At 40.5% G+C, this 27,210-nt stretch overlaps 1 protein-coding gene across 5 annotated transcripts; it reads right to left on the bottom strand.

Moving 5' to 3' along the window:
• Positions 1–400: 400 nt before the first annotated feature.
• Positions 401–27,210, bottom strand: LOC137960104 (ion channel DMI1-like). Of its 5 annotated transcripts, none has more exons than XM_068807588.1 (12): positions 26,517–27,210; positions 26,345–26,413; positions 25,490–26,122; positions 25,120–25,302; positions 19,816–19,875; positions 19,498–19,701; positions 17,290–17,538; positions 16,375–16,473; positions 15,692–15,886; positions 14,878–14,970; positions 998–1,264; positions 401–803 (listed from the first exon to the last, which is right to left on the bottom strand). In XM_068807588.1, exons 1-12 carry the CDS (start codon positions 27,057–27,059, stop codon positions 585–587), a joined length of 2,814 nt encoding a protein of 937 aa, XP_068663689.1. In that variant the 5' UTR covers positions 27,060–27,210; the 3' UTR covers positions 401–584. The 5 variants fall into 5 exon arrangements, with proteins under 5 accessions (XP_068663689.1, XP_068663690.1, XP_068663691.1 ...); XM_068807590.1 differs by lacking the exon at positions 401–803 and adding an exon at positions 1,582–1,622 and having other exon boundaries at positions 1,176–1,264; XM_068807591.1 differs by lacking the exon at positions 401–803 and adding an exon at positions 1,582–1,622 and having other exon boundaries at positions 1,176–1,264; positions 14,878–14,954.

Genomic DNA, 27,210 nt, shown 5'->3' with positions numbered 1-27,210 from the left:
GATTTTTAGTTGGGAGAAAGTGGAAACAGGGAGGCCTACACAACGGTTCTGGACTTCGTGCTTGGATTTTACATTGCTGATCATGTGGTATATTTGTGACCCCTGGTGAAGTGGTTGGCTGGAGCTATTGAGTTCTAGATTTCTGTAGCCGATAAAATGATATTGATTAACCAAAAAAATACATCAGCCCTATTTTGGAGTAAAAATGGTTATCTTATTTTATTACCTTCAAGGTTTTTTCAGGATCGTTACCCTCTTCGAATCTGAGTAGAGTGGAACAAAGAGAACAAAACAATTAAATCAAGAAAAAAGCTAATGTTGAGTTCTATAATCCCATCAGTACGTAAACGACTTAAGAAACGTCCATTTTTGAACTTTCGCTCTTCACTAACTGGTAAGATCTCTCCCTATTCCTTTTATTTCCTTTTCCCTTTTAAATTTTGAAGGAAATCACGAAGATTATCCGTTTTATGTGTACAAGCCTGCTTTATCGTGTGAGAATTAGATTACAAGAGTTAGCTACAATGACAAGACTAATAAATTTACAAGAGACTGGAGCGTACCACCTAGTTGTCTAGGTTTCTTCATTCACCAAGCGAGATAACCACAAAAACATCATCGAGAGACCATTTTCTGGCTTCTGTCTTGCAAATAGGGTTGATTATGAAACGCTCCGTAGTTGCAAGCCGATAACCAATCACAATTTCCTGTCTCTGTCGACCTCTAACCATTATGTCATAAAATGACAACTCTTCTTGATCATATAAATAAAACTCAGCTGGCCGGATACACAACTCATTACCCTGTACCATACGAAAGCTGTTAAAGTTTACTGTAGAAGTTGTTTCTACAGAAAAAACACAACTGACGGGAAATAGGATCAAATAATTTTCTGCTTGTTTTCACTAAAAAAAACAGTAGTTGTATTCCTAAGTAAGCAATTTTTTTTTAAATAATACATGTTTGTAAAGAATTTAACTGGTACATAAGAAGGTACCTCTTCTGCAAAGAGTTCCTCAAGGACCCGGTTGATTTGCTTATCTTCAGCCACCATTGCCAGTGCCATGCTAACCAGTTCATTGGAGAGCACATAATCACTGATCCTAGATACAGAGACCAAGTTTCTAGTCCTTGAATCCAATATCTCACTAATAATTATTGATCTATTAGAAGCTTGCTGCATTTCACGGATCCAAGAGCTGTGAGAGAAGCCAGCGTGCCTTGGAGGAGTAGTTTTTGCCTCTCTACAAGGGAGACGCTTGGACTGTAATTGAGCAAACAAAGAGATTAGAAATCCCTTAACCCTTTCCAACATTCAATAGAATAAATACAATGTGCAGTAATTAAAATTTCTCAGCAGAAGTATCATATAATTGAAGCACTACAAAACGAAAACCACCTCATATTAGTCAGGAGCACACTGAAGACAATGATATAGCCCAATGGAATTGAGAAACAAATGCAGAGTGAAACTTAAACAGGGAATGATTCAACCATTAATGCAATATAGTAACTAAACTGAAAATTTCATACATTATTTAAGAGGGAAAAAACACTATCAAATAGTTTGTGGATCAATACCCAGTGTCTCCAGATGAGAGGCCTTAGATTTGAGTCAAATCCTGTGTCACTTTCAGTTGAAGTGGTCAATCTCAAAAAGAAAGAAAAGGCAAGCCACAAACATTATACCATTTAAAATCAGAATTTTTTTTATAGAAAAATTGAACTTGAACAATCTAACCTGAAACAACGTAGTAAAGCCAAAAAGCAACAGGGAAAGAAAGAGATAGACCCTTAATCAGCAAGTTATGCGCAACAATGAGAATCTGGTGGTGACACCATTCGTGTGCCACCAATTACACGAGTGTATGCCAGGAAACATCGGACCACGGCCAGACCCACCACATTGTGGCTGGGTAGTGATTCATTTACGATTAATTAGATGATATTTTGAAATTTCATTATTCACATTTTGGATTATCCTTGGAAGTAATTGTTTCATTTATATAGGGGCATTTTGTCATTTTAAATTGGCAATTAGGGTTTTGAGTCCCTATTTTAAATATGATAATGTTTGAAATGAAGGAATCTATAGAGATTTGGAAATTCCACCCCCCTCTCTCTGCCCTTGGCCTTCTCCTCCCTCACATACATACTGGTGCCTCATCAACCTGGTACCAGAGCCGAAGATCCCTTCGGCGTGCATTCTTTTGAGTCGGCAAAACTAACCCCTCTCCCAACTAAATCACTTTGCGGAGACTCGATCTACTATCATCCCAATCTCCTCTTCAGCAACGCTATCTCTCCCTCTTTGAGATGGTTCCAGAAGCCTCCCAAAGCCAGCACACTATCCAAGCCCATCGTCACTCCATCATCAACCATCATATGGGCCTTCACCGCAATCATCCATTGTCAGGCCCTCAGTGACTCCCACATGCCGACGTTTCAGCGGAGTCGAGCTGCTCTCACCATTTCTGAACATTTCCATGGCTTCAACTACCTTGTCGCCGCAGAAATTCACGATGCCAACCACTCCAGTCAGTCCCCCCCTTGTGTCGTCTCTGCAGAATCAAAATCAGGATGACCTACATCCCAGGAGGGAAATGAAGACCACCGACACTGCACATGCTAGTTTGCATGTGCAAAAAAAAAAAAAGAGGTTAAAAAATACAAAAAAAAGGTTAAAAGAAAAAAAAGAGAAAAAAAGAAGAGGTACAAAAAAAAAATCCATGCTTGAAGATTACCTACTCATCGCTTTGACCTACAATTCACCATCTATCTTACATATGTTGATTCACTCACAAATGCGAACTCGCACGTGTGAAAGAAAAGAAGTTAAGAAACAAAAAAAAGAGGTTTAAAGAAAAAATGAAGGGGTACCAAAAAAAATCTGTGCTAGAAGATTACTTGCTCATCACTTTTAGCTACAGCACACCATTTATCTTACATATGTCAACTCAGCCAGCCCCAGACAAAATTATGAAGTTAGGGGTACCAAAAAAAAATCCGTGCTAGAAGATTACTTGCTCATCACTTTTAGCTACAGCACACCATTTATCTTACATATGTCAACTCAGCCAGCCCCAGACAAAATTATGAAGTTACCTCTTTCTAACTCCTCTTTTGGTATTCCACTGTTTGTCTTAAATTGCAACAAATATTTATTTTTTTGTTGGTAAGCTAGCTTCTTCCTGATTAAAGCCCACTTGAGCCTAATTTGATTCGAGACTCATGCCAAAAAAAAAGAAGAGAAAGAATCTGATTTGATTGATTGTAGTACATGTGTGTAGTCAACGCTTAGTGTTAATTTTAAAGCTTAGCCAATAGATGCACTCTGCATCATTGCATGAGATTAATCTTTTCTTTGGGTATTTGCACTCCTGATTTGAAATTTTATTGATTTGAATCTTGGCTAATCACAAGCAAGTAAATAATCAATTAACTTTAATGTGCATTGGATTTGTTTGTGCTTTACTTGCTAAGATTCGATAGTACATACAATTGTGTAGTGGTCGCATCATGTTAGGCTTTGCTTCATCTTCCATTGTAGACAACAAAGATGCATAGTCAAGCAAATCCTAAAATAGTTAGGCACCATCAATGATAGGCTCACTGCCCTAGAGATTTGATCCTTTGAAAGGAAAAGTCTTGTAGAAGCTAGGTCTCTTAGGGGATATGATACAAAAGACAAGGAATTTGCTTGCACGCGCCCTCACATATTCCCTCCTTCCACAAACCACACATCTTATATTCCACACTATGAGGGGCCTAAAGACAAAATGTTAAAATACATAAAGCCGAAGTCCCTACCTTTGATGGTCGATTAGACCCATGGGTGTTTTCCACATGGATTTGTAAGATGGACAAATTTTTCGAGTGGTATGAGCTATCTGAGGATAGAAAAGTTAGGTTCACGAAAATTAAATTAATAAGCACCGCTCAACTTATCTGGAAAATGTTAAGAAAAATATCGTGAGGAGACACAAACCTCCTATTACTCATTGGGAGGAAATGAAACTCAAGTTGTAGATAGAATACCTCCCCCCCCTCCAAGAAGCACTTTTCTAAATCAATGACACAATCTTAGGTAGGGGAGTAAGTCGGTCACCAAGTACATTACTCAATTTGATGAGCTTCGAATGCGGTGTTCTGTTATGGAAGATGAGGAGATCACTATGAATAGGTTTTGAAAGGGCCTTAATGATGACCTTAGGTGTGAGATGATGCTTCGAGGTGTCACTACAATAGAGGACGCTTACGCACTTGCCCATAATTATGATTTGGCCTCCAAGTTTCAACCAATATGTGGGTTAGACACTTGTACAGTGCCTTTTAGGCCTCCCACCATCAATCCTCAAGTCCTAAGAAAGTCAATTTTAGGGGTTCCCCCTCAAAGACTGACTCGCAATTTAGATCTCCCCACATCAGGGGCAAGAAAAGAGGTGTCAAAATTCAATTCTAGGATTCGGTGTCACAAGTGTCAAGGATTTAGACATCACATCTAATTGTAGTACTCAAGCCCTTCTCATTGAGGACCATGAGTACTCGTAGGAAGATTAGGAAAATGTAGACTACAAACCTGACGTTGTCAACTTTGATCTCTTAGATGAGATGTGAAGAAAGTACAACCACTTTGAGTTGTATTATTAGGTCCACCCTCGCTCCCACCCACAGATTGAATGTTGTGTGGCATGCGTTGACTCGGCCCAAGGAGTAACGATTGGAGTCGGACTACTATATTTCATACTTATATCAAGTGCGGAGATAATGGTTGTAAAGGCATTATTGATAGCGACAGTTATTGTTTCATCCCGCATGTTGGCCACCTTGGCCTCGACCATTCCACGCTGCTGGCCTTATCGAGTTTCATGTGTCGATGACACTTCCATTTCAGTCGAGGGAAGGTGTCTTGTCCCCATTCAATTCCTTAAGTACAAGGAAGATATCTGGTGTGATGTAATCATTATGGATGTGGGTCATATCATTTTGGGCAGGCCTGGTTGTATGATCGGGATATTACTATTTATGGACACACATTTGCTTCTTATTCAAAGGAAAGACCATCCACCTTAAACCACAACCACCAAAATGTGTTATGTAGGGTAAGGGACAATTGAGGTCCCAAAAGAAAACCTTGTATTTCATTAATCCCAAGGATTTGGAGCATGAAATACTGCATGAGTCTACAGTTTTTGTTGTAGTAGCCCGCAAACTCGTCAGTTGATCCCCCACCAGAGATTGAGTCCACTTTATAGGAATTCCGAGATGTTTTTTCCTCAGGGGCTCTCAGATACACTACCATCTATGCATGATATCTAACATGCTATAGATTTAGTGTCGGGAGCTACATTGCCAAATCTACCGCATTATTGAATAAATCCCACTGAGCATGGAGAATTATAGTTGCAGGTGAATGAGCTCCTTCAAAAAGGATTCATCAGGGAGAGCTTAAGTCCTTGTGCAGTGCCAACCCTACTCACACCGAAAAAGGATGACATCTAGTGAATGTGTATCGACATTAGGGTCATCAATAAAATCACTGTGGAGAAACTTTATGTCAATATCCAGAAATACTCCTTGACTGATCAAGTTGTCTTGTTGGGTTTCGTGGTAACTTCTACAGGTATTACTACCGATCTCCAAAAGGTGAAAGCGATTATCGAGTGGCCAAAACCATCTACCCTCCATGAAGTTCACAGTTTTCATGGTCTTGCCACTTTCAACTGATGCTGTATTAGGGGATTCAACACCATCATGTCTCTAATCACGGATTGCATCAAGACAGGAGAGTTCTTGTGGTTGAAACCAGCCTCTCATACTTTCCAAGAAATCAAGAGGCGTATGACAGAGGCACCTGTTATGATATTACCTGACTTCACTAAAATATTTGAAGTAGAATGTGAGTGTCAAATATAGGTATAGGAGGAGTACTTGTCAGGAGTGACATCCAGTGACATATTTAAAAAAAAAAAATTAATGCCACCAAACAATAGTATTCAACCTATGATAAAAAATTCTACGCAACCGTTCTAGATCTATGGTACTGGTGTCACTATCTAAAATTTGTCCAATACTCTGACCATGAGGCCCTTCGCTATCTCAACTTCCAGAAGAAACTCAACCATAGGCATGGTCAATGGGTCAAATACTTGCAAGAGTATTTGTTTGTCCTAAAGCATAAATCAAGTGGTGCGAATAAGGTGGCTAGCTGTGATAGAGCGGGTGGAGGGGCGTTTGGCCACTTGGCAGGGTAAATTTCTCCCGAAAGCTGGTAAGCTCACCCTCATAACATCATGTCTGCATGGCATACCCAACTATTATCTATCCTTGTTTCACTGCCACGCTTCAGTGAGAAACCACCTTGAAAGTCTCAAAAGGAGATTTCGTTGGGGTTGGCCCAGTGGGGAGAGAGAATATCATCTTGTCAAGTGGGCTGATGTGTGTCAGCAATTCGGCGGTCTCAGTGTCAGAGACATTGCTAAGACCAACTCAGCCTACCTCATGAAGTGGATTTGGTGATTCAACTCGTCACCAGACTTGATCTGGAGGGCCCTTGTTGCTACCAAAACTAATAAGTCAAATGGATGGTGGACCGAAGGTGACCGGTGCTATCGCAATCCTATTAGGAGGAAAATCTTCCTCCTGCTCCTTCTGTCAACCTCATTAAGCAAGGAACTCCCGTCCAGGACCCTTCTTGCCCCTTCTGTCGCAATTCCCCTGAAACCGCCACACATGTCCTCCTCCATTGCCAATTTGCTCAAGCCATTTGGGCCAATCTCATCAATAGAATCGGAATACAATTTTGAGTCCCCCATAGTTTTCCATCCATGATCCTCTCCATCACCAACTCCCGGCTCCCGAATCTCGGAAAGATGCTCATATCAAGTTGTGTGGGCCACATCCCTTGGGATCTCTGGAAATAAAGGAATAACCAAAAATTCCAATTCAAAACCTCTCCTATTGAGGTGCTTGTGGAAAACATTGTTAGTCAAATCTCCACGTGGCTTCTGACAAAGGACTTCATTCACCTTAGTAGCACTGATTTCAGGGGGAACTGGCGTCTGATCGCCGAGATGGCAAGGCCTTCCCGTCCCCCAATCATGACAATGTGGTCCCCCCTAGTCATTTCAAGATGAAGTTAGATGGCAGTGCCTTTGGTTGCCCTGGTCCTGCTTGGTTCGGTGGGGTAATTCATCGTGAAAATAGTTGCCTCCTCTACTCCTTTGTGAGCCCTCTGGGTATTTCCGACTCTACTCTCCCGTAACTCACTGGGCTGCTTCAAAGCCTCTTGATCTTCCTGGACTGTCTCGTTGAGCCCCATATCATCGAAGGTGATTCCAAGGTTATCACTGACTGGTGTGCGAAGAAAATCCGCCCCCTGGTGGCACTGGGATACTTATTTTGAAATATGTAATATAACTTCCCATCTAAATTGTATATGGACCCACACCCCCATATCCACCAATCATTTGGCGGACTATCATGCAAAAAAGGGCTCTTCCCTTCAACACCTTGTTGTGGAGGATGGCCCATCTCGCTAGGTTGTATCTCTTCTTTCTTTGAATAAAATTTCACACAATTCCCTAAAAAAAAGAATAAGGTGGCCAATGCCTTAAGACGCAGAACTAGTTTGTTGTCCACCATGAGTGTTCAGGTTACTAGCTTTGAGAAGCTCATAGACGAGTACACCTCGTGTTCTAACTTTGGTGGCATTTACACTAAATTGCGGGAGGGACCGTGTCGCACTATCAATGACTACCTCATCCAGAATGATTATCTATTTTGGTCTAACTAGCTATGCATTCCTTGTAGGTCAATGCGAGACTTCTTCATTTGAAGAACTTAGGCAAGAGGGCTTAGGGGACATTTTGGGTGCAACAAGACCATTGAGGAGGTAGAGTGCCGATTTTTCCAACTAAATTTGGCAAGGGATGTTGCCAAATTGTTAGGACAGTGTAGGACATGCCAGTTCCCCAAACACAATAGACAAAACATGGGGTTATATATTCCCCTACCAGTCCCCACATGCCCTTGGCAAGACCTCAACATAAATTTTGTCTTAGGCGTTCCACATACCTTTCGAAAACACGACTCCATCTTCGTCATGGTGGACCGTTTATCCAAGATGGCTCATTTTATCCCCTGCACTAAAACTTCTAACACTTCCAAAGTCACTCGACTTTTCTTCGATGAGATCATCAAGCTATGTGGTCTTCTTCAGACCATTGTTTCTGATAGGGATGTCCACTTTATGAGTTGTTTCTGAAAAACACTTTAGCACTTAATGGATACCAGATTAAAGTTCTCTATTGCCTACCATCTTCAAACTGATGGCCAAACTGAAGTCGTTAACCAAAGCTTAGGAAACTTCCTCTACTGCCTCGTAGGAGATCAACACTGCACTTGGGATTTTTATTTATTTTTAATAAAAGTGATAATGTATTAATTAACAAAGAAAATACTACAAACTAAGGGATACTACACTTGGGATTTAATTCTCCCAAAAGCCCAATTTGCCTACAATAATCCTGTCAATAGATCTATGGGCATGGGCCCATTTCAAGTTGTCAATGATTATCAGCCTAAAAAATCTTTGGATCTCATATCCATGTCTCCTCATGCTAGGTTTCAAAGCCCGCCTAATCATTTGCACGCATGATTTAGGACATGCAGCCAAAATCACCAAACGCATCCAAGCTAGTAATGCCCAATACAAACTTCAGGCTGATGTGCATAAACATGATAAACAATTTAAGTATGTCATTGTTCGGATTAGGCCTGAGCGATTTCCTACATGATCTATTCGAAAGTTGCTAGCTCGTAGTGTTTAAAGTGCTAAAAAGGGTAGGTCCTACTACTTATGTTGTTGATTTGCCACCAGATTCAAGCATTAGGTCCATTTTTAACATTAAAGACTTGATGGCATATAGAAACTACCCCTCCATTCTTGTCATCACCTCTTGATTCCACCCCATCCCTCGATATACCCCTTCCTTCCTCGATTGATACCCCTCTGGATCCTGTTTCATTACTTATAGCACCAACACATAAAGAACATATTGATGCAATTTTGGATGAACAAGTTGTTTTTACTAGGAATGGTACGGTTCAACATTTCCTCGTATGATGGACATGGCGACCAGATTGATTGTACATGGATTATGAGAGACACATTGTAATAGTTGGACCATGATTTGTTGGAATATTATCAGAGCCATCAGAAGTCCCACTCAACAGGGTCAAGTTTTCCCCACACCAAATTGGTGGATACACCACTCATGTACTGCCGATTACAAGAGCGTATGCCTAGAAACATCTGACCACAGCTGGACCCACTACATTGTGGTTGGATAGTGATTCATTTAGGATTAATTAGATGATATTTTGTAATTTTATTATTCACATTTTGGATTGTCCTTAGGAGTAATTATTTCATTTGTTTAGGGGCATTTTTGTCATTTTGAATTGTCAATTAGGGTTTTGAATCCCTATTTAAAGATTGTAATGTTTGAAATGAGGGAATGATTTAGAGATTTGGAGAATTTTCTCCCCCCCCCACATCTTCTGTTGGCCCTAGGCTCTTCTTCTCTTTCTCTTCCTCTCACTCTCATTGCAAGACATGCATACTGGTGCCTCATCAGAATCATTATGGACAACCTTGTTCTTGAAATAGAGAAAAAGGGTTTCTATCAAGCGAGGCTCCAAGATGAGCATCATTATGGACAACCTTGACAAAGTTTCCGAAGAATTGTTTTACTTTCCGAAACGAAGAATCGAAGAAGTTCTTCGATTTTCTGTTCGATACATAGGTATAGAGATTTAAAACAGAAATTACACTAATACCCTTAGAAATATAGATATTTACAATCTCGTCCCTTATATACGATAACATTCCCCCTCAAATTGATGCTGGGAAATCAACCAACAACAATTTGCCAACCAAAAATTGATGTCGCTGCCAAGTCATTGCTTTAGTGAAGACATCGGCCACTTGGAGATCCGAAGAAATGTAAGGAAGAGAAATCACCCGATTATCCAAGCTATCGCGGATAGAATGACAATCAACCTTAATATGCTTAGTGCGTTCATGGAAAACAGGGTTGGTGGCAATCTGAATAGCACTAGTGTTGTCAGCATGAAGAGGGGTAGAAGTAGTCTGAGGGAACTCAAGCTCTGCAAGAAGACCGCGTAGCCATACAATCTCAGAACACGCAGTAGACATGGCACGATACTCAGCTTCAGTAGAAGATTTAGAAACACGATCATGTTTCTTACATCGCCAAGAAATTAAGGCATTACCTAAAAACATACACCAACCCGTAGTAGAGCGACGGATATCTGGATACCCAGCCCAATCAGCATCACTATAACCAATAAGTTGAAGGGAGGTGCCTGTAGGAAAGAATAACGCACGAGTAGGAGAAACCTCAAAGATAGCGGATGATACGTCGAACTGCAGCAATATGGAGATGACGAGGAGAGGACATAAATCGACTGACCTGATGAACGGCATAGGAGATGTCGGGGCAAGTAGTGGTCAAGTAGATGAGACTCCCAAAGCGCCGATAGATAGTAGGGTCATCGAGAAGGTCCCCTTCATCGTTCCTGTACCTGACATTGACCTCCATAGGAGTAGCAACAGAAGAAGTGTCCTCCAAACCAGCCAAGGTAATAATATCTTGAAGATACTTATGCTGGTTTAAGAAAATACCAGTGACCCGATGATGGACTTCCAGGCCTAAGAAGTACGTGAGCTGGCCAAGATCTTTCATATGGAAAGTGGCATATAACACCTACTGCAGCTTGGTAAGCAGGCCACAGTCAGTGCCAGTAATAATGATGTCATCCACATAAACCAAGAGAATAACCATGCCCACGGTAGACTTATGATAGAATAGAGATGAATCATACTGACTCTATGTAAACCGGTGGAGAATCAGGGTGCCACGAAATTTCTCAAACCAAGCCCGGGGGGCTTGGTTAAGCCCATACAGAGGACGACAAAGCTTGCAAACCTGATCAGGAGAGGAGGTAGGCATACCCGAGGGGAGCTTCATGTATACATCTTCCTGGATGTCACCGTGGAGAAAGGCATTCTGCACATCCATCTGATGCAGCTGCCAAGACTGAGAGGCTGCAATCGCGAATATAGTACGGACCGTGGTCATCTTGGCAACCGGCGCAAATGTCTCCTCATAGTCAATCCCATATTCTTGTTTGTTGCCCAGAGCTACTAGGCGAGCTTTGTACCGATACAAAAAGCCATCAGAGCGAAGTTTAACCGAGAAAACCCATTTACTGCCAAGAGGCTTAATCGGAGGGCAAAGAACAATATCCCAAGTGTGATTCTCCTCAAGTGCTTGAAGTTTTGTTTGCATTGCATGCTACCAACACTTATGTACCATAGCCTATTTGTAACAAGTGGGAATGAAAATAGAGGATAAAGGAGTGACAGAAGATACAGTGGAGGAGAAACCATACCAATGAGGAGGCCGAGAAGGGCGAGTAGACCGGCGAAGAGCGGGGGAAGCTGGAGCAGGAGGTGGATCAGGCGCCAGGACAAGATAGGGAAGGGGCAAAGAGGAAGTAGAACCAAGCTCATGGCCACTACGTCGGCCATACACAAAACTAGGTTTGAACCGTTCCACAATGGGCGGAGAATCATCAAAGCAAGGTAGAAGAGATAAAGAGGCAGACGGCTGCTCAACATGAGATGGAAAAAAATATTGATTTTCAAAGAAAACCACATTCCGAGAAACACGTAGACGACGAGCAAGTGGATCATAACAAACATAACCCTTTTGAGGGATAGCATAACCAAGAAAAGCACATTTAACTGATTGAGCTGTAAGTTTATGTCGTTCATGAGCAGGAAGATGCACAAAACAAACACAACCAAATGTCCAAAGAGTAGAATATGAAGGAGAACGGCCAAACAACTTAAAGAAGGGAGAAACATGATGTAATGTAGGAGAAGGTAAACGATTGATCAAATGAACCGAAGTAGAAAGCGCTTCACACCAAAAACGAGAAGGAACAGAGGATTCAAGTAAAAGGGTGCGGACCACATCAAGAAGATGACGATTTTTCCTCTCAGCAACACCATTTTGTTGCGGTGTCGAAGGACAGGAGCGCTAAGAGACGATCCCTGTGCTTTGAAAAAAGTCTTGAAACGCATGAGACATGTATTCGCCGCCAGAATCAGAGTGCAAGACCTTGATTTTGGCAGAGAATTGAGTCTCTAGAAGCGCAAGAAAACGCTTGAATGCTAAAAAAAGGTCGGCCTTAGCCCGTAGAAAGTAAACCCAAGTAAACCGACTACAGTCATCAATAAAGGTAACAAAGTACTTGTAATGCGCATGAGAAACAACAGGAGCAATTCCCCAAACATTAGTATGAATAAGATCAAAACATTGTAAAGCATGAGAGGCATTATGAGGAAAAGGTAAAACTTTACTTTTGCCAAGTTTGCATGACGGACATTCAAAAGAAAGATCAAGAGAAGAACACACGTTATGTCCCAAAACACCTGAATTAAATAATTTTCGAAGTACATCAGAGTTGCGGTGGCCTAGACGTTTATGCCACATCTTAGGTCCAAAATTAACAACATGACAGGCAAAAGAAAGGAAAGGAAAACTAGGATAAATAGGAAAGAGTCGTTCCACTTTAGGCCCCTTCGCGATCATTGTCCCAGACGCTTTATCCAGCACAAAACAACCAGATCGAGAGAAATGGACATTACAATTATTATCGACCAATTGACCAACAGAAATAAGATTTGTGGAGAGGTCAGGAGACACAAAAACATCAGTTAAACAAGAGGAAAGATCACCAACAGCACTGATAGGCAGAGAACTGCCATCAGCGGTGTTAATTTTCTGATGGCCATCATAAGTGCGGACATTGGAAAGAGAAACAACAGTATTGGTCATGTGGTTAGAAGCTCCGGAGTCAAAATACCATGGCTTAGAAAAAACTTTAGGATTACCTGAGAGCCCAAAAGTAGAGAAAGCAGAAATGATCATCTGTTGTACCATCTCAGGAGTGAGTGTGGGCGGTGGGGCGGAAGTTGTAGGTGCAGCAAGAACAACCGGCGAGGCAGCAGACAATGCAAGAGGAACAACCGGCGAGGCGGCAGGCAATGCCATAGAACTAGAGGCACCAGCGTAGGCAGGATAAGCAGTATCCGGCCTCCGTGCAGGTCGAATGGAGCAAGTAGTGATGATATGATCGGGTTTCCTGTAGTAGCTACAAAACTTTCTAGGGCAATCCCGAGAAATATGACCAAAAGCTTTACAACAATAGCACTGAACAACACAGCATGTCTCGTCCCTTATTCCTCGCCTGGGTTGCATAAGCCACAGTGACAGGGGCACTAACATCAGCCCGATGTTCGATGCCAGCCTGAGTGGCTAGACGCTGCTCCTCACGGAGGAGTTCACTGAAACAAGCAGCTAAAGAGGGGACAAGATGACGATTCATCAGATTAGACCGTGCAATGCCAAAATCGGAACGGAGCTTCATCAAGAATTGATCTCTCTTGCTTGTTTCATGCACTGCTTGAATAGCAGAGAGCTATAACGAGAACAGTAGAATGAACAATGTCAGCGTAGTCAGCCCAAAGGTTTTGAAAACCTGAAAAATATTCCTCGATGGATAGACTGTCTTATGTGAAATGAGCCATCTCATACTCCAATTGAAAACGCCGAGCCGAGTTGTCTTGATGATAAACTTGGGCGAGATAACGCCACATTCAGCCGCAGTTCGATAAGGCCGCAAATTGAGAACAAAGTGAGGCTCAACGGAGCCAAGGATCCAGGTCATGACCCTAGCATCCTTGACTGTCCACTTGGACAAAGCCTCGGCCTCCCGAGGTGCGGGATCAGTCCCATCTATATGACCCCATAACTCCTTTCCCATGACAAATAAACGAAACTGAAATTCTTAGGCACTGTAATTTTTACCCATGAAACGGATAGGGAACTGGTCTGCCTTATCAGATGACATGATGCCCCTACATGAATATGAGCCACCCTTTCGTGGCTGCAGCGGTAGAAAAGGGTCACGGCAGACGCTGCGACACGTGTACCAAGCAAAAAAAACGTCGTGGAGTGGGCTCTCGTCGCACACCAAAAAAACGAAGCCAATGACCCCGTCGAACACCAAAAACGAACCGTCCAATACCAAAAACAAAGATGGTCCCGTCGAACACCAAAAACCGAAATGCCCGAGAGAGGAGTTGCCGAAATTCGCTAAATCCGAGAGAGGAACCTCCGAAATCCAAAATAAAACCCCACAAGACCCTCCGAAATCCACTACAAATCGAGAACCGAGAAAGAGGGAAAGATAACGCACCTCTGAGAGCACAACGCCGAGCCGATTTCTCCACCACCGAACCGAGACCGCCGAAGGCTCCGAAAAAGCTCGGAAAAACAAAAAATCAAGGCGCGGAACGAAGCTCTGATACCATGACAAAGTTTCCGAAGAATTGTTTTACTTTCCGAAACGAAGAATCGAAGAAGCTCTTCGATTTTCTGTTCGATACATAGGTATAGAGATTTAAAACAGAAATTACACTAATACCCGCAGAAATATAGATATTTACAATCTCGTCCCTTATATACGATAACAAGCCTCATTCTTGAAATAGATAAAACAGGTTTCCATTTCATGTCTAATCCAATTAGCAAAATGATTTGTCAGCCATTGGCATCAGTCATTTAGTTAATAGAAGAAGATAACAAAGTAATTAGCTAAAAAAAGAGTTCAAGTGGCAGAAAAAAAAAAAAATTTGTACCAATTAAAAGCAAAAAGGAAAGAGGTTTGTAAACATTTAATCTTTTCTAAGTTAATGCTGGTCAAAGTGAGGAATACCTGAATGTCACGAATGAGGAGAAGGGTAGCAAGTGATCTTGAGTCAGACTGCACGATGGAATCTTCCAAAGACTCATCTGCAAGAATCAAAATCTGTTTGTCCATAGTCAATATTGACATCATTAGAGAAGTTACATCAATCAATTATGAATAAACAACATCATTTTTAATAAGAACAGAACGTCCGTTCATCATTTAAACAAGGTAGAAAAGAATCTACATCAAACAAAGAAATACACTATCAGAAGTAAAACATATTAGCTAGAGAAAGTTACAAAATTTCATAACTTTCCAAGAAAATGAAAAATACGGCTTTTGAGATCAGTGGCTAACCAACATTAGCTTTATCCTGTGAAAGTCAAAGCTAACTGGACAAATGGCCACTGTGCCCAATCACTATATGTAGTCATATACATCAAGTCATATAAGATACATGATGTTGCCAAATGCACAAAGCATTATTATATTCTATCCATTTACAGAACATCATGGTGTGCTGCATGAAGTGACTCTGGTGCTTTTTTTATGGAAAACCCTACGTCCATGCCGATCAAACAAGTAACAAAAATGACCAATAGAAGTATCTGAAGATTCTTCATGGAAATTGATGACACAAGTCACTTCTCAACCAAAAATTAGTAGAAGACACACACACATGGTTACAGAGAGAGAGAGGTTTCAAGAAACTACTTGAAAATAAAAGAAGCCCTTTAGAATACGATAGGCAGGTGAGCAATGAGAGTCACATAATTTATGAAGAGAAATCTCTTTCATAGAGGCAATTGCCATTTTGTTTGAGAGATCATTGACTCACAGAATCAAACGTCTCTAAAGGAAGAGACTCTAAATGGCGACGAATGACGGCATTTCCTTCTCTATGGACAAGTCTTATATTCACTAGTCCTGAAAGATCAAGTCCACCATCAGTGAGCTTCTTTTCCCTTTCTATTTCAGGAACCTCACTAAACATCCATAATTCTGAACCTGGAGCCAAAAATGCCTCCAACACCTACACAGTGACAAAAAGAAATGCAACAGATCAACACACATACTGAAAACCTAAAGCAAACAACAGTCAATCATACAAAGTTTAATTTTAGCACCAATTCGTTGAAGGATTATCAGGAATGAAATATCAGGTATAATAAAAGAAAGGCAGCTTTCAATGAATCAATGTAGTGCTGTAGGGAGGACCAAAAATATACGAGCTTTGAAAATGATGAGGATTAACTAGATACTTTATCAGAAAAACAGAAAAAATTAGCCAAGCAACTGAAAGGTCAATTGAGTCCAAAGTTTGTATACTAATGAGCTAAAAAAAACTTAGAATTTTTCTTACAATTCTTTTTGACTTTTCAATGCACTCAGCCAAAATCTGAAATCCCATGAGAAACACCTACTGTGCTCTAAGACTTCACATGGATAACAGAAAAAAGAAGTGATATAGATGCCCACACAAACATATAGAAAGACAAATGGCATTCATTATGTAACTACCATAATCATATCATCAATATCACGACGCCAGCCACAAAAAAGTATCTTCTCAGGAAATTTTGGAGGGCTTAGAACATTAGGTAAGCAGCTAAGCCGCGCCTGTCACAAAGTGATGGAAAATGAGTTAATACAAGATATACTTAGTAAAAGATGAAATACTACACATGTACTACAAGTATGTGATGTACATAGTCCTCTTCATTCTCATTTCAGAGCATTATTATATTTTTGTATTCCGAAAGCAGAAAATCATGTTAATATCAATTTGCTGGAACTCACTGATGCTACTTACGAATATATTCCTGTGCAATACTGTGAGAAATTAATGGTAGACATTGTAACTAGAAGGATAACACAAGTCAAAGCCATGGATAGAAAGGACAGGAATGTGTCGATCAGACGGGATTGTAATTTATTCATCTACTGCACAGCATATCAGAAGCTGAGTGCACATCAATTGAAACAAACTCAACATGTGTTGCCAACGTGGATGTATCATTGACAGTTCAAAAGGTACTTTATGGGACAGGCAAACTTCAAAACATCTCCCAAACTGGACAACCTAAGCAACTGAATCAATGGCTACTTTTCAATCATTTTTGTATGCATCTGAAGATATCAAGAATCGGAAATTCACCAACTCACTGGGATGATCCGGTTTGGCACAACTGGAGTAGCTTTTCAACTGTCCAGTAAACCAAGTGATGGGTCGAATATCCATAGAGCTAGACTCATTGGAATGAAAAACATAGCTTCACCTTCAGCTAAACAATCTCACTAGTACTCCCCACCATTCCCAATAAATTATTACATAATACATGACATCATTAAGAACATCATACAATAGTTATTCAACAAAAACAGACAAGTCAATATTTTATACTAATGGGCATAAATTGATCCAAAACTTGTCACCTCTGGCAAAGGACCAGGGGCATATGTATCATCATCCTCTGCTATAACAAGGACTTCATCACCTTCCTTGAGAAGATAATCATCATCAGGATTTAAGATGATTTTCCCACCATTTGCAGCAACCTTAACTCCACAGGGTACTGCATCGGGGAAAGAAATCAGCACATCTTCGAAACGCATGCCATCCAACTGAGGCCAACTCTTGATATAAAACTCAGCATTCTCAAACCCTAAGATATCCTCCCATATCTGCACAGCAAGCAAAACTAGAATATTTATCAAGGTATACTAGAAAACATAAGAATAGATGTATCTTACTTATCGTTTTTTTACTTCAAGATTTTTTTTTAATAAAAAAATAGGGAATAAAAGGAGGACAAGCCTCAGCGTACAACAGAGTGTGGGAGGGGCTCCCCAACCACAAGAGGGTCAGGAGACCATAGACGTAGCTAATTCATCTACGACACTATTGGCTGCATGAGGGGTGTGCTGGTCGTGCTGTCAAAGGACATCGAAAGACCCACCAACATCCTGAATTTCATCACTACATGCTGTAACCTCCAAGGAGGAGAAAAGGTTTTGATATCCAGTTAATAACTAGAGCTGAGTCCCTTCAATGATTACTGGCCTTGAGAAATTTTGTACATATATCTTGATTCCAGTGAAGAGGGCCTTGGTTTCTGCCTCAAGTGAATCTAAATGTCCAGCTGGCTTGACAAGGCGACCACCAGGATCCTTGATAACTCCTCAAACCTGCAGGCATGGATTACCCTGGGAGCTCCATAAAAGTTCGATTTTAGCCCATCCTCACAGAGGGGTTCCTAGGATAATAGCTGAGATGGGGCAGCATCTTCAAAGCCTAACAGTGAAGCCTACTTATGACAAAGCTTGAGATGGGAGGATGGGCACCAAAGGCATGCCCCCTGAGAAAATAGAGTATAGGGTGGACTCAATGGCTTCCCCAATTTGTCTTGGAATACCCTCAAATATCCTTGTATTTCTTTCTTTCCAAATTTGCAAAATAACTGCAGCAAACAACGATTTTCCATGGTGTACTGCATGTTCCTCAGAAAGGCCTTGACATATTTTGGCTTATAAAACTCAGCCAGGCCCTGAGGGATGCAATTGCTAAGGCTAAAGTTGCAGAATATGACCCCTCAAACTTGAAGATAGAAGCCAAAGTGTAGGATATGTGACTTACTGTTTCCTATTTCTAACTGCACAGCTTACAAAGAGAGTTTAAAATCGGTTGCTCCCTCCATTTGAGCTCATCAAATATACTACAGTTGTCATGCATATGTATACAAGCAGTGGTTGATTACTACAAACAGTAAATGAAGAGCATGTCAAGCCAATGAGCCCAGCTTCCTTAATCTCCAGAGTATCTTTAACAAACAGAGGAAGTTAGCGTTGTTGTTGACACAGTCACTCTTAGCATGAGCTTCAATACTGTGTACTAACAGACAACACTTTTACAGTGACAAAATACAGACTGTGCCACTCCAGCAATTCCAGAACAAGCATACAATCCAAGTAAAACAGATGGGTATACTTCATTAGTGGCTCCTCATTTTAATAGGCAGTGGGTATGAATTGACCTCTACTGTCTTCCATTTGCAGTGACTCCCAGATTACAAAAGAAAATCAAGATTTAACAACCTTTCTAACTGACAACCATGTAATGATGACTGGCAGGCATTACTAAACACTCTTCACAACCCTCTGCCAGGTTTTTATGTAGAGTCCCCAATATCTCTCGAATTTTGTCTTTTGCAGGCATTTTTAGTATCTGCCGAACACCTACTTTTTGGCTGGTTCACCTAGGTGGCCTAAGGATGACCAGTTATTTTCAGAAAGAAGGTGACAATCTATAACTCTCTTCCCAGAAATTTCATGTGCACGGAAGCAAATTGCAAAATAATGTAGATAGCAACATCACTTCTTTTTTTCTGGGCTTGTTGTGTGTAAGATTGGCCCTCATGTAACCAATAACAAGCAAACTGTAGGATTAGTCCTCATGGCACCAATAACAAGCAAACTGATAGGATTAACGATCATCTGTATTGTCTGTTAGAGGAAAATAAGAAACAGAAGTAAATGATCCAAGCATACAATATTAAGTTAAATTCACCACAGGTCATACCATCTCTCTGAGGTACTAAGGAGGGTGAGAATAAGGTTGTAAGAGAGGAAGAGAAAGAAATAAACCTGTGCAAGTCCAGGTTGGAGAGCACATTGAATCATCAAACGCCCAATCACATCATGAGCAACAACAGTCTCTATGAGTTCTCCACCAACAAGCTTCACTAGAGGCTCGTTATCTAGATCACTCATTTCCACCACAACATGTCCTTGCAATCCCTCTTTTACTCCGGTAAGGCTCAGTACAACCCGCAGAGCACGTGCATCACTCTGAGAAAGTTTCAGAAAATTTATAAAACAACATTTAAATTACATTTTCCCCATAAAAAGATTGCACAAGAACCAGCAATCTTTCACAAAATAAAAAATTGAAGAAAACCAGACCTGGTCTGCATTTTCATCAGTTGCCAGAACAATGATAGCTCTTGCCTTTGACACTGAAACCTGTAGATGTAATCAAAAATTATAATAATCAAACAAATATGTAAAAATGAAAAATTGAGAAAATAAGGAGATAAGAGAGAAAGAAGAATGGGAAAGCAACAGAAAAAAGGAGGCTGCATTGATCAGTCTCGAAAATCAAGAGTGATCTCCCTTAATACTCACTTAAGTGACTTTGGGTAAAAGGATAAAAATGCCCTTAAGTACAAAAAAAACCCTTAAATCTCTCTATACAACTCTGATTCTAATAAAAATTGAAACATGAGCATATGGAATGCAACCTATCCTGCTGGTACAGTATGACACCTATGTGACAAGGACAAAAGACCAAAATACCCCTATTTATGTAATTTAACATTCCCCCTCAAGTTGGATAGTAGATGTTAAAGAGGCAAGCTTGTTACAAAATCCCAAGTGCTTTCTCCTTCTAAGAGGTTTAGTACAATCTCCAAGTTGCTTTGAGGACTTCACATACGAAGTAACCACTTTCCCTCGCATGACAGCATCTCTAATAAAGTAAGAATCAACCTCTATATATTTTGTTCTTTCATAAAACACTAGGTTACTTACTATGAATATAGATGTTTGATTATCACATTTCATAGTCATAGGCTCTAGAACAGGAAAACCAAATTCAACTAGAACTGACTTAACTCACATAAGTTCACTGACTGTGTGAGTTATTGTCTTGTATTCGGCCTCTGCACTAGATCTGGCAACCACAACTTGTTTCTTGCTTTTCCAGCTCACTAAATTACCTCAAACTAAACAACAGTAACCAGCAGTAGATCTTCGATCCATTTTGTACCCAGCATAATCTGCATCAGAGTATCCCAATATATCAATTCTCATTCTGAGTATACATTAGGAGGAGACCCTTTCAAATATTTTAATATTCTCTAAGCCACTTCTAAATGCACCAACCTCAAGTTCTCTATAAATTGACTCACCACACCAATTGCAAAGGAAATATCAGGCCCAGTGATTATAGCATAAATCAACTTTCTTACTAGGCGTCTATACTAGGTCTTATTCTTGATTATGGGACTATGGGAGTCATGAAGATCAATATTTACTTTCATGGGGGTCTCCATTGGTTTAGTACCCAACATATCGTACTCATTCAACATGTCAACAATATATTTTCTTTGAGAATTGTATTTACTTTGAGTCACTTCAATGCCAAGGAAATATTTTAGTTGTCCCAAATCTTTGTTTGAAATCGTGTGGCCAAATAGGATGAAATAGGATGAGAGGTACATGACTTTTTACCTTTCCGAAGGCTAATGGGAAGATCCAAATCACATGAAGTCGGACCTGTAGGCGAAGAGGAAGATGGCTGGTCTTCAGAGGAAAGCTCACAAGTTGAACAGTCAGCAGGTGCTGAAGCAGGTAATAGACGACGAGAATCTCGACTATATACCTGAAGCGGTGGAAAGGATCTTGCAGATGGTGATCCATAATAGCATAGGAACTGGGTTATCTATACAAGGTTCAGATGAAAACTGAGACTCTATCAAAGATGCAAAATATGGTTTGTTCTAAAAAATGTAACATCAGAAGATGTTAGCAATTAGACGCTCTAATTCAATACTAACGGGAACAATAATAATCGTAGAAAAAGAAATAATCAAACACAAAAAACACAAGATTTATACAGGTTTATCTCAAGGTGAAACTATGTCTTATCTTCGGCCGCTACAATAATTCACTATGATGATGAAGTAGTTTACAAGAAAAATTGCATACACTCAAGTGTTTTTCTCTAACCTCTCTCTACAACAACTGATGATCCTCGATGATAACCCTAATAACAACGCCCCCAAATATCCTAAAGGTCAATCCGCATGCCGACTCTGCGTAAGGCGTTAATTAGACTCCACAACTTAATAGAAGAAACATATATCTTTCTTTTAATTGGATCATAACATTTGTATCTTTTTTGATGATGTGAATTACCCAAGAAGACACATTTAACAGCACGAGGAGACAACTTATCCATAGATGTATTGAATGAACGGACAAAAAATGAAGGCCCAAATATCAAAGGAACAACATCAAACAATTTACACTTTGGTTTTAAAGTTTGCATAAGAATTTGTCCTTGCAAAATAGATGAAGGCATGCAGTTAATCAAATAACATGATGTTAACATTGCATCTCCCCAAAAAGATTTGGGAACATTCATATGAAACAATAAAGTACGAATTACTTCAACGAGATGTCTGTTTTTACGCTCAAAGACCCCGTTTTATTGAGGAGAATAGATGCATGAAGTTTGATGAGTAATTCCATGCAAGGCACAAAAGATGAAAATCATCGATTGAAAGACTCAAGGCCATTATAAATACCAAAAATATTAACACGTGCATCAAACTGATTTTTTATTTCATTAAATAAATTAAAAAATACATCAAAGACCTTAGATTTTCTCATAAAGGATACACACATGTAACTCGATTGAAGTCATCTATGAAAGATACGAAATACTTAAAACCAAATGGACTAGGGACTCAACACAGAACCCATACATCAGAATAAATTAACTCAAAAATACAAGAACTACGACTAGAGCTAACTAGGAAACCAGATCTATGATGTTTTCCTAGTTAACATGACTCGCACACAACAAAAAAAATCAACAGGTAAAGACAAAAAGGACTGATAGAGTTATATTTTTTATGGATGCCCCAACCATAGGTGGCACAAGAGTGGAGTGTCTTGTGCAGTAAGCGCTATAGTTGTTAGAGTAGATACACCATCCAGCACGTACAACCCATCTTTCTCATGTCCTAAACCGATCATCATTTTCGTCTGCATGTTCTGAAATATACACGAAGTAGGAGAGACTATTACTGAACAACTGAGAGGCTTGGTTATGTGATTAATAGATAGTAAGTTAACAAGAAAATTAGGAACAAACAAAACAAAATTCAATGACATCTTAGACGTGGGTTTGCATAGTACCCTCCCCCTGAATTGGGAGGTAGAACCATCAGCCAAAACAACATGAAATGGGAATGAAAAAGATTAATTGACTAAAACAAGGACTTCATACCATAGAGGCTCCTAAATCAATGATTCAGGAGGGAGAATGGGACACATTTAGTGCTAACATACTTGTGCTTGCCATCGTGGCACTTACTAAGGTAAGAGGTATCCAGCTCAAGTGTAGTAGTAGCAGTGGTCAACTAACCCAGTCTTTGAAGCAATTGTTGTATTTCGTCCTAAGGACCCGGATAGGAGGATAAGTCAGGACTCATAAAAATAGAGTTAGCCCAGGCTGGCTTGCCAAATTTTTTCCAGCATTTATCTGAAAAGTGACCGGTCCTCCCACAGTGACTACATCTCCTATCCCCTCTATCACTCCAACTATGGCCACGAGTAGATGAATCTCGCCCACGACCTCTACTACTGTTCCCATGACTTTGGGCCTCAACCGGATTATAAGACGAATGAAGGTTGAGAGCTATTGCATCATACGGCCGTGTATTTTTCTCCCTCTTGTCTACCACTACACCTTTTGCACATATAACTTCGTTAAAAGCCTGTTCAAGTGTAGTCACCATCATTTGCTAGTATTGAGCCCTTATGGCATCGTATTTTAATCCTAGACCATCAAGAAACCATGCAACGTATATCTGATTTTCAATTTCTGAATGTCTTCAGCATTTGTAGTCAAGGGATAATATGAGTTGATCTCCTGCAAAACACCCCTCATCTCAGTGAAGTAGCCAATCATTGATTGGTCACCCCTCTTCATATTAAAAATACTGGACATATAGTTCATATATGCGAGACAAATACTCTCTTGAGACAAAATAGAAGAGAGTGTATTTCACATCTCTTTGGCTGTCCCCATAGCTCAAAATCTGATCACTGAATCGGGATTCCATACTAGTGACCAACCAAGTATTTTGCTTTTCGTGTGGCCTTCAGGAACATAAGAACTGAACGAGACCAATTGACATGGTTTGAACCATATAGTTTGATTGAAGTTATTTGTATGGAACCCGAATTCTTACTTTCAGAGCCCTCAAAATGTCTAAAGCTATCAGCTTGTGTGCTGGATTCTGTCAGTTAGAGCCTTCAATACACCCCCAACGAACTTAACAAACTGTAGCAAAGAAGCTCCAAACTCAATACAAACACACATTCAATTTTAGGGCATGTAGGTCCCACACTTCAAATTAGGGCTACCCACCCCAAGTCTCGCAACAATATCCCAATTAACCTTCAATGCAATCAATAAACACCACAGCATAATATTCATATCACATTCAGCATGATGATGCAAGCACAGGCATGATGATGCCGACCCATTAATGGCTACGCACAAGCTAGAGAAGCAAAAAGCTTCAGCAAGGGTCCCCTAGGGATAGTTGGGCATAAGAACTGCTCAATTAGTAGCAATAGCCATCAATCAAGTGGCTATGGCAGTAGAAAGAAAAAAAAAAAAAGAGATTTGCCCTACCAGAGAAGAAGTTGATTGGAGCCCTTCCTTTAGGGTTGATAAATCTGTGAAAAGAACACAAAATCTGAAGAAGAAACTCCCAAGAATGGATATTATTGCTCTGATACTAGGTAAAAATGCCAAATTGAGAAAATAAGGAGATGAGAGAGAAGTTAAGAGAGAAAGAGGAATGGAGAAAGCAGCAGCCAAAAGGAGGCTGTGTTGATCAGTCTCGAAAATTGAGACTGAACACCCTCCTTTAATATTCACTTACATGACTTTGGGTAAAAGGTAAAAATGCCCCTAAGTACAAAAAACCCTATAACTCTCTCTACACAACTCTGATTCTAATAGGAAGTGAAACATAAGCATATGGAATGTAACATATCCTGATGGTACAGTATGACACAAATGTGAGAAGGAAAAAAGAACAAAATAAACTTCACCCCCCCTCCCCCCCCCCCCCCCCCCATATATGTAATTTAACAAAATAAATGCCAAATACAAGTATATCACTTAGGTTATCTGGAATGGAACCAATAGTTAAAGCTAGCATATGATTCAATAATTACGAGAATTTGACCTTTCCTTTAGGCAATGCTGTGTTAAGAAATATCTAGTTAATAATAGTCTCATTAACTTAGCCATTTTTCCATGCTTAAACAAGATTAAAAAGATTGATCATCTCAATCAATGGCCTTCCTACTCTTCAAATGCTAACAATAAAGACCATGGTACAGCAATGTAAGTGCACAAAGGTTCTCCTGGTGAGCCCTAAAACCACCTTTACATACCTTTTTCAAGTCAGCCAATATGAGGGGGCTGCCACTTCTGCATATCACAGATGTTCCCATGAAGTCAAATTCTAACTTTGCTATGTCCATCTCCATTTCTTCCTTATCCCTTTCTGCAAGCACCACTATAACACCACCACCAATGCTTTTATTAGCAATTGCTAGCTGCTTGAGAAGTGACCCCTGTCATAAACAGCAAACCCATTTTCACCCAATATACTCGTAGCTAATACTTTCCAATGGTACAAGACTAAAACACAAAAACCAGCACCAAATTGAAGTTAAATATTACAATTTAACCATGAACTTCACACCCTGTTAGAAGAAGACATAAAAAGCGTTTTAAACTAAAGTTACCCTTATAGATTACCAATTTGTCGCTCCATCCCAGTATCAATATGTGGTTCCTCTCAATGACCTCACTCTTCCCCTTGCGCAATGAATCCACTTTCTCCGAGATAGCATCAGATACTAGCCCTAGCATCATGGCAAAGATCAACATCCCACCTGAAGTTATGGACACTGACACAATCCGTGGGCCCATTCCAACTTGGTCAGCATGGTTTCCAGAATCAGCCACAAAAGTCCATGAAAGCCACAATGCCTCAGACAAGCTAGAATCACTAACAGCATATAGTGCCAATCCACCCAGTCCAATAAGAAGTATAGTGGCACAGAGAAGCGCAAGTAGCTTGGCATAGGGATATACAGAGAAGAAAACATCCACCCTATAAGCAACCCGCTTCTTTAGTGAAACTTCTTCATCAGTATTCCTTGAATTCTTGGAGAGAGTGCTTATTTTGGGAGGATTGTCCAGAACTCTAAGTAATAGAAAAGGAATCAAAAGCATTATCACCACACTGTACAGAGCAATGGCTCTACTGTCAAATTTGCCAAAAGACAATAAGGAATCCATCCTATCGTCAAGCTGGAAAATTTTACTCTTACTAAGACTAGATGCACCATTTTCCTTACAACCCCTACGAATGCTAACAATCTCTGCCTGTAATCAACAACAAAGGAATTAATTATTCGTATGTTAATAATTTCCCTTTCATAATAGAAGTTCAAAACACAGTTGAGACAAAAAGAACGGAACAGTCGAAGTCAAAGGCTCGAAGCCCAAGTGAATACTTCTAAAACATTTGCACTGAAGCTGGGAATTTTGTAAGAGCAGGTTCAAAAATATAAAGTTCTGGAAAAAAAAGAGGCGGAAGTAACATACCTCAAGTTCTGCTACCTTGAACTGCATAGAAACTGAATAAAGAAAGAAGAATAGTGAAGCAGCAACTAACTGCCACAAGAGCAAATAAATCACAACACAGTCCGAAGCCAAACCAGCTAGACCTACAAAACAAAAGAAAATTGAGTGGAAAAAAGCGAAAAATGAGACTTACCAAAGAGAAGATCAGTGAGCTATCAAATCTACGGATCGTTTTCCAAGTTACTGGAGCCGCCGCCGTGGAGGCCGCTAAAGCCACTGAAGAAGAAGCACCAGAAGTTGACCTAACCAGCTTAACTTCCTCTTCCAACTTAATTTTATCCTCAGCAAGCGGGATAGCCAGAGAAGCAGCATGATTTCCAGATTCGGATCTGGGCGGGGTGGGAGGCCGACGGGGCGGCACAGGCAGGGAGGTGGCCTTGGTTGATTTCGTAGCCTTAATGTTAACTCGGCTCCTGGAGGAATGTGGGCCCAGGAAGGATGGATAAAGCCAGTCCCGGTCGGCGATCTCAACACTCTCATCCCCACCGAGGAGGTACGAAGACGAGGGAGAAGTAGAGAGGCGGCGGACAGGAACCAGAGCGGGAGCTAAGGCATCAACGGCACCGGCGGCGATGGTCCGGGATTTCTTGAGACGAGGGGAGTCAGACTTGCTGGGGCCAGAGTCGCCATTGCTACTCTTTTGCATTTTGTGAAGAGAGAAGCTTGCTTCATCCATCTGCCATAAAAGAAGAGCCGAATGACGAGTCGGAACCCGCGAGCAAGCTCTCCGTTTTCCGGATCTGGAACAGGCGTTAACAGAAGGGGAATTGGATATCTAGTTTTTCTCGTTTTTTCAGGTTATTCTGGTACCGTCGAGTTCAGGAAGG

Source organism: Aristolochia californica, unplaced genomic scaffold (genome assembly GCF_029961685.1).
Source record: "Aristolochia californica isolate CCGP_79_NKW_82.1479 unplaced genomic scaffold, dmAriCali1.0.hap1 SCAF_3, whole genome shotgun sequence".
Classification (NCBI taxonomy): Eukaryota; Viridiplantae; Streptophyta; class Magnoliopsida; order Piperales; family Aristolochiaceae; genus Aristolochia; species Aristolochia californica.
The sequence above is the reverse complement of the archived record's forward strand: the minus strand, read 5'-3'. Positions and strand labels throughout refer to the sequence as shown.

Coding starts and splice junctions, on each gene's coding strand:
- LOC137960104 (XM_068807587.1), bottom strand. CDS start 27,059: ATGGATGAAGCAAGCTTCTCTCTTCACAAAATGCAAAAGAGTAGCAAT. Junction 19,876..25,119: donor TATTGGCTGACTTGAAAAAG/GTATGTAAAGGT, acceptor TTACATCTACAG/GTTTCAGTGTCAAAGGCAAG. Junction 19,702..19,815: donor CTGATGAAAATGCAGACCAG/GTCTGGTTTTCT, acceptor AAACTTTCTCAG/AGTGATGCACGTGCTCTGCG.